The sequence below is a fragment of the Rhinichthys klamathensis genome, unplaced genomic scaffold, assembly GCF_029890125.1.
Source record: "Rhinichthys klamathensis goyatoka isolate OS25496 unplaced genomic scaffold, OSU_Roscu_1.1 h1tg000547l_1, whole genome shotgun sequence".
Taxonomy (NCBI): Eukaryota; Metazoa; Chordata; class Actinopteri; order Cypriniformes; family Leuciscidae; genus Rhinichthys; species Rhinichthys klamathensis.
Genome location: NW_026607018.1, coordinates 1 through 13,424, shown reverse-complemented (window position 1 = coordinate 13,424; position 13,424 = coordinate 1). Strand labels below are relative to the sequence as shown.

At 36.9% G+C, this 13,424-nt stretch overlaps 1 protein-coding gene and 1 long non-coding RNA gene across 2 annotated transcripts; one reads left to right on the top strand and one right to left on the bottom strand.

The window, feature by feature from the left end:
• The first annotated feature begins 424 nt into the window (after positions 1-424).
• Positions 425-1,072, top strand: LOC130073460 (uncharacterized). The gene is made up of 2 exons (XR_008804357.1): positions 425-638; positions 876-1,072. It is a non-coding gene; the product is annotated as an uncharacterized LOC130073460 (long non-coding RNA).
• Positions 1,073-8,049: 6,977 nt separating this feature from the next.
• Positions 8,050-12,494, bottom strand: qrsl1 (glutaminyl-tRNA amidotransferase subunit QRSL1; the record flags this gene model as incomplete). The annotated part of the gene is made up of 6 exons (XM_056238885.1): positions 8,050-8,352; positions 8,727-8,932; positions 10,956-11,073; positions 11,245-11,437; positions 12,114-12,226; positions 12,311-12,494. Coding segments are annotated over 6 exons (1,032 nt in total), but the record flags the coding sequence as incomplete, so codon positions are not given.
• Positions 12,495-13,424: the final 930 nt, after the last annotated feature.

Sequence of the window (13,424 nt, the reverse complement as noted above, 5' to 3'; positions counted from 1 at the left end):
TACTAACAATAGAAAATGTCTCTTATAAGTCATTAAAGAGGGACGCCGCTAAGGGGGGGGGGGGGGGGGGGGGGCGGGGGGTTAGGACGATTCTAAGGGCCCACACACTTTTAGGGGCCCCAGAGATTGATTTTATTAATTGAACGGGTGCAGTAGTACCTATTTTTTCATGGGGCCCAAAATCCCTGGCCGCCCGCACCCCTGCCTACACCACAACCTGGGGCCAGTTGCATAAACAGCTATTAAACTGTATCTTAATATCTTATTAGATCCGTGGTTAGCTAAACGTAAGCTTTTTTTGGCAATATATTTTAAACAAAACACTACAGTTTTTGTTATTCACTTGTGCTGAGTAGTGTAGGCCTACCTACTTGTTTTGTCAATGTAGCCTACTTTGTGAGTAGGGGCGAGTTCTCCTCCCCCTTTTGGAGATCTCACCTGCAGCTAAATCTAGTCATGGGCGGGTGTTTTTGACGTCACTTTGAGAATAAAAGTTTCTGTCCTGCCCCCTCACTGAGCACAGACCCTTGGTCCAGCAGTAAACTTCTCTGGAAGAAGACAACACAGGCACAGAAATGAATAAAATTTGGATATTGTGCTTTGCGGTGCTGATCATAACCATACCATTTTCAACTCAGGTAGGCACTATGATTTTGTCCCCCATTTATTTATTCTTAGGTTTTTAGAAGAGGATGGCAGATTTGTTCACTAATTGTTTACTGTGTTCATGTTTTTCATAGTTAGCCTCTATATAATTCATTACAATAATGATAGCAAAGTGCATCTACAAGTAGCTCCAAAAAGAAGTTATCACTTCTGAAGTCACACTGTAACATGTGAGCACTTTTTTCTGACTTTCTTCATGTTTGGTTTAGGTGAGCTCTGATCAGAAGTCAGGCGACACACCCTCTAATCCTTCCACAAATTCCAGTGCTGTAGGATTGGGTCCTGTGCCCACCACACTGTACATGCTGATCCCAGCAGCCACCCTGGGCTTCATCCACAGTAGATCCTGATGGATGGAGAGTGTTCGCCATAGATGACCAAAACTGAGACAGTGGCGAAATGGACAGCGTTCATCCAAAGAGCAAATTCTTCCACAATTCATAAAGATATAGCCTAACGCACAACAGCTCATTTTAAAATGGATTTTTAACTAATGAAAATGAATACATCTGCTGCCTGCAACCCCATACAGAGGGTCCTCACCCATGAACCTCTGAACCAACTGAACCTCACCCATGGGCTCTTTGTCATGTTTTGTCTCAAAGTCACTGTTTTAGGGAGGGCTCACATACTCAATGGCAACTTCTCGTGGAAGAGTTTGTTTCTCCTATACTCAATGATTGAGGTCAAGTAGGTTAAATAACTCCTTTACTTAAACCAGTAATCACTATGCATTTAAAATAACAGCCCAATTTCCATTTCTATAATGATATTGTGTACTACAAATTTTACTATATGAATATGATCAATGTAATCCATCTCAGAATGTGTCTGTACTGTATGCACAATTAAAGTGGATGATTGTATATGTCTTGTATGTCATCTTTTATTCAATTTGGTATTAATGTGTGTTCTCTTCACACAGAGTATTAGTAATGCTTTAGATTCTAGTATGTAGAGTAGAAAAAAGGAGTATAGATCGAAATGTATTAGAGAATTTAGTGTATTTGACATTTTGAAAGCACAACTTTTATTTTGAGATTTCCTCAGACAGAGATGAAGTCTCTACAGAGGATGTGATCCTCCTCCAAAAACTGGTGGGCAGGTGTTTAAACAAGTCAAACGTCAACCACTGTGAGAATAAAACTCCCCTCCTGTCCGCCATCACTGAACACAGACTCTCTTCCCCACAAAAAAACGTATCTGGAAGAAGGCGGCATAAAAATGAATAAAATATTGATATTGTGCCTTGGGATACTGATTACCTTACTTTGTTCAACTCAGGTAGGCGATATGATTTGTTCATCTCTTGCATTAGAAGTTTTTCTAGCATTTTTCCCATCTTTCTCATTTATCTTTGATCATTTTGTTAATACATTTTTAATAACCTTTGATACATTTGGTAATAATTAGTTGTATGTGCATGCAAAATGTAGATTATACTAGAAAGGTGTCACCACTTCTCTTTATAATGTGTAGAAGCAGAAGCTTGGGTCTTTTGCTGGAGTGGATTTACTTTTTACTATACTTATACACGATATAGTGTCTGTTAATTCAACAAGTGTCAATCATATTGGTTAAAAATATACCAACAACAATAATAATAATAGGCCTACCATACAAAGTGCATTTTTAAGCAGCTACTGCAAATAAACATTAATATAAACATACACTGTTACAAAAAAAAAGGGATGGATGAACTGGCTTTTTTGAAAACAAAATTATTGTTAAATATAGCAAAATCAACCTGACTAAACTTGGTTACAGCAACAAACATTATTTATAAGGTTCAGATCAGGCATAAATTGTTCTTTAAGTTAACAACTGCACATTTTTACTTTTAACAGTGTACATTAAAGTAATGTACAATAATCTGCTTGCATATTCTGACTTTTCTTTCATGTTGGTGTAGGTCAGCACTGAAAACACCACCACTGAATCAGTTTCTGATCCTCCTGTGGTCAACGCTGCAGGATTAGGTCCGTGGCCCACCGCGCTGTGCCTGCTGATCCCACCAGCCATTCTGGCCTTCATCCACAGTAGATCCTAAACTAGTTGGAGAATGTTGAGATGACCGCGATGAACAGCCAGTCACATGAAGAGCCAACTTTTCCACAATTCGTGAATATAGAAGACACACAGAAGAGAGAAAGATGCCACACCTTGTAATTGATTTTTTTTTTAAACTGGGAATTTAAAGGAAATTTGCCATTGCATACTGTACCGAGCGTCCTCCAAACCCCAACAAAACCACACAATTGGGCTCTCAGTTGTGTTTTGTCCCCATCAAGTCAGTTTTAGATAGGGCTCACTTCTCTTGTAATCTGACCACTGTAATTCATTTCCTCCACAACGTTTTTGTAATGATTGTGATGAGCTATTAATTGTAATAATTAAGAATGTGTCTATATGCACAATTAAAGTGGATGAATGTATATGTTTGCGTGTCATCTTTTATCCAAATTCATATTGTGTTTTTAAAAATGCTATAAAAGAGTTTTATTCATGCATTTAGATTCCAGTATTGCACTGATATTTTATAATTCTTTTAACAATTGTTAAAATAGTCAGTTTGATCTTTGAAACACTGTCACTTTTTGGGCCAACCTGTGTTTAAAGGAAAGAAGGGGCAAGTGTGCAAGTGTTATTTCAGTTTAAACACTATAAAGGCAGGTTACAAAACCCCCTTAGTTCCTATACTTCTTTCTCTCCATCCAGATTTAAGCATACTACTCTTCCATCTTCTATTATCTTATAAAAAAAATTCTTATAGTACACTTAAGCTAAATTAAGCAATTTTAAACAACAGTTTCTGTTACTGTATTTAAGAGAATAAGGTCACTTTTGAGATGCTGATGTCTTTTTGCCACTGATGTAATGGCATACAGTAAGTGAGAACTCACCCGAAACTCAAGCAGGGAACTTGGCTCATGTATGTTAGAAGTGTCTAAAACAGCCTATCAATGGACATTCCTAGACACACTCAAGATGTTTGGTCAATAAAAGTGAGTATTTATTCTTAGGTTTCAATTACCTTGGGCCATTTCAATTAAAGACTGTATTGTTCCTCATAACGATCCCATAGGGGCCAAAGTGATGGTAAACAGAATGACTAAGCTGTGTTGAATATTTACAGTTAACATCATACATATGGTTGCTCATAAACAAAAGAGAATGTGGGATAATTTGCAGTGTATTTGACCCCTGATTTGGTCATGTAGAGTAGATATTGAAAAAAAAAAAACAGCTATAGAGCCTTCAACGTGACTATTCTAGTGTTGATATGGTTATGTGTTCAAGGAAAACAATCTTTTACTTTTGTTCAAAAACACTAAAGTCCGATCACCACGTTCTGAAACGCTATTTCGGAGGAATCAGAACAATAAGGGTGTTTTGTCCCTGAGGTGAGAGCACAGACAAGCAGCTAAACATCATGTACCTCAACAGATCGAGATGACATGAATGAGAGCATCTGTAACCCCTCCCTCTGTCTCTCTGATATCTTTCAGTCTGTTGTGTAAACATTAAGGCAGAACACTGTTTGTGTTGACTGAAGCTATCAATAATGGGCCTTTATTCAAGTCAGAGTGTCATTACACCAGTAGTTCTGCTGTTGGCTCCTTTGACTACCTCACGAGACCCCCTGCCACATCGGCCCTATAGGTCACCTCATATTGCCCTAGGATAGGATAGTCCATCTTATTTCTTTTCTTGCAGAGATTCCCTCTTTCTCTTTTTGTATAACCTACCAATCAAAATATCGGACAAAAGGTGAAACGTTATATGGTTGATCTGTGGTTAGAGTAATTGGAAACAGAAACCCACCAATTGCCAGATTTTGTGTGGCTATACAAAAACCCACAGCAGTGGCTCATATCACCCTACAGTGATAGTCAATCTTACAATCAGAGAACGTCTCAGTTAAGGTCTGTTTACACCAAGCATAATAACTAATAACTAAAACTATAAAGTTTTCCACAAGTTTTTCCTTTACCCATATAATCTTTAAGCTAATAAGATTAAGCGTATTTGGCTTGCTGTCCGCAGTGGAGAGGCTCGAGAAAGCAGCTTCAACTCAAGCTTAGATATTAACTATGGGACTACCAATGCTTGGATGATGAGTATGGTAGCAAGATGCCTAAATTATGTTGGTAGGGTTGGGGAGGTGGAAGGATGCCAAAACAGCTGATGGCAGAGCAAGGTGAGCGGCTGTTTATATGCTCCGGCAGTTCATTGAAAGATTAGATGGGTTCACTCCTCCCGAAATTACGTTGTGAACTTCACTAATAATCACTCTGATTCTATGAGAGCTGTAATGATAACAACACAAGGAGCGATATCATTGGAATCACTTTCACAACATCTTTTTTTCCAAATGATGAACAATGAGAACATTGACAATTTAAAACTGTAATTTAAAAACAAAACAAAAAAACAATGTGTTAAATGGGTAAATCCAACAGCCTTTTTCTTCTGAATTAGCATGGCCACGCTGCTACCAAAGTCTGACAATCACTATATTGACACAAGTGGTAAAGAGAAAGCCACATGATGAACTAAAGTTCATCACAAGCAGCTTATCCACAAGCTGAGGTAAATACTAACATACTATTTCTAACATTCTATTAACAAAATAAGATGTAACAAAAAACCCTAATGTACAAAACTGATAACAGAAACTAAGAAATAATTATTTAAATGAAAAGCCATCAAATGTGAATTGTCACACAGGGAATTCTAGGAATGTCACTTTACAGCTTTTCAATGTAAATTATAAGATTTTACTTCCAAAAATGGTACAGATGTAAGGTTATCTATTTGTTTTCCCCCGTAAAATTGTAAGGGACCTTACTGTTAACAAACTAACAGGTATTTAATGTAGCATTTTTACAGATAAAATTAAATGCAAACATTTAGTGAAATTCCGTGAGCAAAAAAAGGTCCATTATCTATTCATATTTATCTATTTAATCATATTATTAGGAATGACACACGCACTGAAGTGACGTCTAGAGACATTACAACACTGATTTCATTGATGGAAGTTGTTTTTGTTTCAGCCAATTGAAACTTAGGATCTAATTTGAGACTGTTTGAGAAAAGACGTGCAAAAAAGCAGTGAGACATGGTAAAACTGTCAAAGAGAGTTGTTTAAAGTCACCATTAAATCAAAATTGACAATTCGTTTTTTTTTGTGGAATATTGCAGTATTTATTCTAAATGATTTAACTATGCACATAATGTTTTGCCCCCATAACCTTTAATCAAAATAAAGAACACGTTTTTTGGCACGAGGGAGGTACAACCTGTCACTCACATGACATCACGACAACAGCAAACCACAACAATTCAATCAATTCTAAATGGGAAAAAAAGTCCCGCCCTACATTGTTTCTGGTTTGAGAAGCGTTTTCACTCGGACATACGTCACAATATACGTCACAAAACCTTAGATAACAAAGCCAAAAAACAGTTGTGAGTTGTGAAAATGACATGATCTAGGACCTTTAGGCCTATAACAGTCTGTGCCATTATAAAGACTGTAAGTCTATCCCTCACAACCTGTGCATCCATGTAAAATTTAATATAGGGTCTACCCTGACTAATTCATGTGCGGTGGCATTACATTTACCATTGTTTGTTGAATTTTGAAGGGGCAAAATCCAGCCATTTCAATTGAAATCCATGCCATCTAGAATTTCATGTGAAGATGAAAGATTCCCACAGGCATTTTTTTACAATTGGTTCAAGTTTTTCAATTAAATTCACTGCGCTGACCAACAGAAAGCTCCTTTCTTTGAAAGTGACTTCTGTGTGAGCTATGTGTTGTGTGTGTGGTCACAGATGGTCAGTACATTTTTTCTTGTGGAATGAAATGGTTAAATGGAAATAAGTGCGGTTCTTCATTGACTAAATTAGATACACCAGCTTCCTGTGGTGCTGCTGAGTGAATCACATTAAGTTTTAACAAAATAAAGAGCACCCTTCCAGCACTAATCAAAAGATACCACTGAACAAGAATGACTGATTCCAGCTTCATCATATACACAACATTAAGCTTTGTCCAAGGATAAATCTATAATTCACATTCTTTCATTTGTGTGAAGATGTTGTTTATCAGTGTTGAATATGATTGTGATTATACAATTCAACACACTATTTAGTTCTAACTTAACCATGGTAACCTTATGTGTTCAACCTTAATGTAAGAACAGAACAAAAAAAATTCACAACACAATTTGTGATGTGATGGAGAGACAATAATTCACGGCCAGCTCCCTTTATTCAGTTAATAACCTTAGCCATAAAAAGAAATTATAAATAATGACTTCATACTCTAGACATAGCCTACTTGAAGCTCATTTTCAGTCTAAGAAAGAATTGTCATTCGTTAGAAACAGGATGTGTGCACTTTCATAGAATGGTTAAAACAGCACCACACCTGCGGTTTGCTTGCAAACTTCTGCTTTGGTTGTGGTACAAACTGAATTCAATATGGTTCTGTTGGAGACCTACAACCATTCTCTTTGAATACAAGTTGTTTTACAAGCATGCCCATATTGTCTGACTGTATAAATGAGAATTATTTTACCTTCACTCAAGTTTTTCCTAACTGATTTATTTTTATGCTTTCACAAAATCTGAAAAGTAACCACAGCTGCAGCAAAAGCTGCAATATAAGGATTTACAGAAGTCATTTAAATATCACATATAATCGAATGTCGTGAAGGTGAAAGATTCCCAAAGGCACGTTTCGCAACCAGCTCAAGTTGTTCACGCGATTTCGGCGGGTTGACCAACAGAAATTTGCTTTCTTTGAGTGAATTCTGTGTGAGATCTGGTCTATACATCGCTACACTACTGACAACAGACATTTTTTGCCAGTGAAATTTTGCCAAAATGTGACACGCGCTCTGTCACTAATCCCTGTTTCCTGATGATGATATTCCTCATTAATAAAGAAAAAAAGAACTAGCTTAAAACAGCTGTTTTTATCTCATATAGATTTAAAAAAAAAACAGCGTAGCAAAAACCATGTGTTGTGTGTATGTGAGTTTATATGTTTATAATACAATGCCATTTAATTCAAATAAATTATCACATATAATTGATTAAAATTGGAATCTTTTTCCCAAATATGGTTTACACTTTATTGTCTCCATAATGTTTGACAAATAAAATATTGTTACAAAATAAAAATGGATTTCTTGAGATATTTGCATTTTTATCTTTTATCAGCAGTAATGAATTTAATTCAGTGGCTTCACTTATGCCAATCCTGCAGAATAAATGTCGCTTGAATTTTGAGAAGCAAAGGAGAATGAATGATGCAGCCCAAAGTCCAAAATAGAGACTCATATAGTTCCAGTGTGCCGTTACATACTACAACAAACATTCTCACTTCATACTAAATTTAACTGTCAAAGGTTTCATTTCTTCCTAACTCTACTTGTTCTTTGTGTTTTGGTTATAATCCTACTGTATGTGTCCTTTCTCTGAATGATTGGTCCAGCTCTCTCTTATTTGAGTCTTCATGAAAACGGACCAATGGAAAGTTAAGTTGTTGCTCCATCCAGTGGGCTACTGTCAACAACTTCCAGTCCTGTAGTTCCTGACCAATCAGCTGCAGGCCAATGGGAAGACCTCGGGGTGAAAGGGCTGTTGGCACTGTCACAGCAGGCAAACCTGTGGAGGAAATACATATTAACAAGGATACATATGGTATAGGACTTATTTTGGCTTAGAAAAAGATCACAAGAAGATGGATGGACTTTTGATTTGTTGGTTCATTGACCCATTAAACTCAGCTGTGAGTTTGTTTATACTGCTTCAGGAGACAACCCTGCTGTACTCAGAGGTCATTTAGCTGGAGTTCACACGTCCTTGACGATTGTTGTGATCACGCAAAACTCCCTGAATTACCTCAAAACAGGTGATAAACAAACCACATCTGCACAGGTAAAACCAGATATGGACATGCAAGGACATGCAGGACCTCTATGGAATCTCACTCCATGGAGAGGAGTAATTTCTCTCTCATATCCACTTCCTGTGCATACCTGCCATGTTGACAGGCTGGGTGAAGACATCCTCCTGAGCACTGCGTGTTCGGTTGTCTTCCTGTATGAAGTCAGAGTAGCGGGCTGCATCACTCAGCGTTGTGGGTGTGAGGAGAACGTCTATGCCAGAGCGGAAGACTGTTTTAAAATCTTCAGTGATAAGACGGCGGATTTGCTGAGCCTTCACAAAGTAACGCTCATAGTTCCTGAAAAGACAGGGTATGAAATGTGAAGATTTGAAACCACTCTATGAGAGCAAAACCAAGACAAAGCTGCAAAACACACTACAGTACAGTAGGGTTGGATTGATACCAATTTTTTTTGTGTTTTTTTTAGCAAATCGATATTGCACCATGGTAAAATTTTGGAAGTGCTACTTTTTTTTTGTACTAGTACTAGCCAACCTAATGTTCTGCATATTGAAAATCTCTGTATAAGTGATTGACATTTCTCTTTTGGCACAGTTTCGTAACAAAAAAAGTGCAGGCCATGTGTTAATAAGAATAACTTCTGCAGGTAGCTAAGACTCAAATTGGGAACTAATGTACACTACTGTCCAATAGTTTGGCATCGGTAAGATTTTGAAAGAAGTCTCTTGTGCTCACCAAGACTGCATTTATTTGGTCAAAAATACAGTAAAAACTATGGAGCCTCTAAAGGGACTTGATGATTGAAATATATTTTTTCCTCCCATCTCATATTTGTTCCCCTGAGAAACTTTGCATTTACTCACAAAGAATTCAAATGTTTTGCAAGCGAACACAAATCTCTTGGGGGAACGCAAACATTAATTCATTCATTCAACACAGAGCATTGACAATTTTTCCTCTAATCTCATATTTTTTTCCATCACCATGTCCCTTTAGGGGCTCCATAAAAACAGTAATAGTGTGAAACAGTGGCGTAGGCAGAAATTGTATTTTGGGTGGGCCAGTGAAAATGTGAGTGGGCCTATAGTTTTTCATAGAAAAAAATGACTTCAGTAATAATTAACCTTAGAGAGTAGAACAATTAATAGACAAACTGCAAAAAACAGTTACACCTTTATATTCGGCAAATCATCATGTTCAACCAACAGAGCTTAATAAAGGCTGGACAAACCAGTGTAGACAATAACCTGTCTATTTTATTCAGGCTAGTCAGCAGTGCAAAGACAGTTCACCCGAAAATAAAGTAAGCTAAAATAATAATATCGCAGTTAGATGGGCGGGTAAACCCGCGTCAGGCTGACCGGGAGAGAGGGAGCAAGAAGCAGCCGCCACCAGCACCTGACTAGCCTTCTCCTGGGGTAATGAGTCTGAATAACTGGGCTGTGTGGACTCGGAAGATGAAGGCAGTGGCGTGTCTTCTTCCTCAACTCTTGCTTTTTTCAAATAGCACATTAAAGAAAGTTGTTTAGCCATTATTGTGGCGCCGACGCCGCTGTGAGTTTTCCTGTCGGAACCCCCAGCAACCATAGCAACCAATAACGTTCCGGAGAGAGGCTTTCTATAACTTGCTTTGACAGTTCCATTTTATTCGGAAAACGAATTAAACACACACAGCAGTCAACAATAAATCCGGTATATATTAATATATTTTCTTAAATACATTTGAATAAAAATAAACTAAAAATTTATTTTTATCAAACTTGCCTGGGCGGGCCAGTGAGTAATGTGGGCGGGCCAGTGCCGCCCTGGCCCAATACTGGCTACGCCCCTGGTGTGAAATATTTTTACAATTGAAAATAACTGTTCTCTGTTTTAATATATTTTCAAATGTAATTTATTCCCTGCAATGGCAAAGCTGAATTTTAAGCAGCCATTACTCCAGTCTTCAGTGTCACATGATCCTACAGAAATCATTCTAATATGATGATTTGGTGCTTAAGAAACGTTTCTTCTTATTATCAATGTTGAAAACAGTTGTGCGGTTTAATATTTTTGTGGAAACTAATACAGTTTCATTTCAGGAAACTTTGCTAAATAGAATTATTTGAAATTGAAACCTTTTGTTTCAATGTAAAAGTCTTTACTGTAATTTTTGATCAGTTTAATGCATCTTTGCTGAATAAAATTATTATGTCAGTGACAATGTAGTACCGATGCATTAGTAGAAACTAAGCAAGTGAGCAAATTTGTGCATCTTTAAATAGAGTGTGCATGAGAGGGGCTGTACAAACTATAAATAAAGTAAAAGTGTTCAACGGAATTCAGTGTTCAATTGTGGTTCTGTTTTTGAGGCCCTCACGATTTCAGAAGGAAGTAGTTCCCTGAGAGGATTCTTCTGCGGACCACATTGTTGAAGCCTTCATGTCGTGTGGTGGCGTACATGGCATCTGTGGAGCTGTCAACTGCACTGCGATGGCCTGAGGAGAAAAAGTGACAATTACAACAACAAAAAACCTTTTCAAAACTCAAATGGAGATGTAACTTTTTATTTTGTAATTGTAGCTTTAAAAATAACACCAACATTTTAAACCCACCATGTAGATCTAATTGTTATGTGATGGTTTTGAAAATGTTTAGGCTTTAAATACCGTATTCAAGCCCATCGAAACGTGCCATGTTTGATGCAACCTCACAGCAACATAGGACGTGGTAACAGACGATGGAGTGCTGTGTGTGTGGAAGAGATACTTCTTGTACCCGCGCCCCTGCCTGCTCAAACATGGCTGCGACTCGACTCCACTGGGCCAGAGTGTCCTTAGACAGGCCCGGAGCATGATACTCCTAACATCATAGAAACTCTATTAAAATATCATACAAACATAGCTGAATCTTACAATCAAATTTATTTTGAAAAAAAGAAAATGAAGACCATTGTTGCATTGTGATAGTATTATGACAGTTAAGCATATTTTGCCCCATATTCTCATTACAGTCATAAGAAATAAACATAATACAGTAAAGTCCATTTCATTATTGTATTACAGTAATCCTGCCTGGACACAATTAAGTTTTATTTAAAGCAGAATAAATTAAATTTAAATGAAATAATTACAAATGTGATAACTACTTTTAATGTACTATGCAAATTAAGTATTTTTTGACATTACAGTTACATAATAAATAGGTTCAATTAATTTACGGAAAAAAGTAATTAATACTTTATGAAAAAAGTAATTAATACTTTATAAAAAATATAATAATTAATGAAATTAAATATTAACCTAAAATTTTTAGGTTGACGTTTTTTTTTTTACTTGACAGTGAGATTCTCTCAAATGCTGCATTACATATTAAATTAATCGTTATCTAAATATAATATTTTTTGTATATGGTAAGATAATTTGTCCAACTTTACAAACAATGCTTGTTTGAATATTTGAGTTACCAGGCTAGACCCTTTTTCTGTTAACCACACCGAGCTGATGTCACCCAGTGGATGGTCTGAAGGCAGCTTTACCTTCGGTATGCCAACACATATGTCTCTAATGTCAAAGTGTTCAGGAAGGCTAGGTGGGGTGTCGGGTGCCTGGACAGTCGTTGAGTCCCTCTCATCTCGGCCCTGCAGTATCCCTGAAAAACAAAACCACCCAAAAACGTAAAGTACCAAATTTAAATCAGTGACTCTCATTTGTTAATGAACAAAAGCTCTCCTACTCAAGACAGTGGCAGCATCATGGACACTCCTGGTCATGATTCCCGGCACGTCCATTGAGTTGACCAGAGGGATGAGGCCGTGCCGAGAGAGTAGGCCGTAAGAGGGTTTCAGAGCCACGACCCCACAGAGAGAACCAGGGTTTCGTGTAGAGCCTCCTGTATCAGATCCCAAGGCTCTAAGAGAATTTTATTTTTAATGAATTCTAACAATGCATGAAACATGAACAAACGTGAAAGACGCTCAGTTGACAGGCCAGTATTGCATCGTCACAAAAGTTTAAGCCTTGACAATATTCAAGATGATGCGAAAGGGAGCTCATTTTCTCGCACGCTGTGTGAAAAGCACAAACATTCGTAGCCGAGCCCTGAAAGCCGCGTCTCAGAGAGCTCAGTTTAGTATTTGCACGCTTTCTTTCACGTCTTCTTGCACTTGAGCAGACAAATTCAAATTTGTATGTAAAATTTTTTTTTATTTAATGTTAATCACACAAAACAAAAAACAAAAAAAAAATCACTCACTGGTCTTGACTAAACTTTTGTAACTTTAATAAGGATGTTTAACTTTAATTTATACAGTGAAAACTATGCAGTGTTATTTTACATTTGCTTACTTTATTAAATTTCTGTACCTGAAAACTACTGTCAGACCTACAGTACCTGAAAAACCTGAAAAGCACAGTTTCACAGTATCTTTGTTATATTTTATTTATTTTGTGCTTTTGCTTGTAATTTGATTATTTGTTTTTATTTTACTACTAACTGTTTACTTGTCTTTAATATTAAAAAAATATATTAATTATAGCTAGTAGTTTTAGTTGTGGTATTGAAATTGGAATAGAAAATTGTGAATTTTCACTAGTATCTAATGTTTTGGTGTCATTACTGCCTGTTTTTGCAAAACCAGTTTAATGGCCAGTAAAACGTATTTATGGCTGATACATTTTCTGAAGTTACCGGCCATTGGGAGGTGAGGCAAAGAGTTAGTTTTAGGCCTATACACATTGTAAATTGTAAATGAAGAAATTATTGAATTATGTAATAATATGTTTTTGGTACACTCACTTGGTGCACGTGAACATCTATTACCTAATTAATTACATGCAGAGTATTAAAC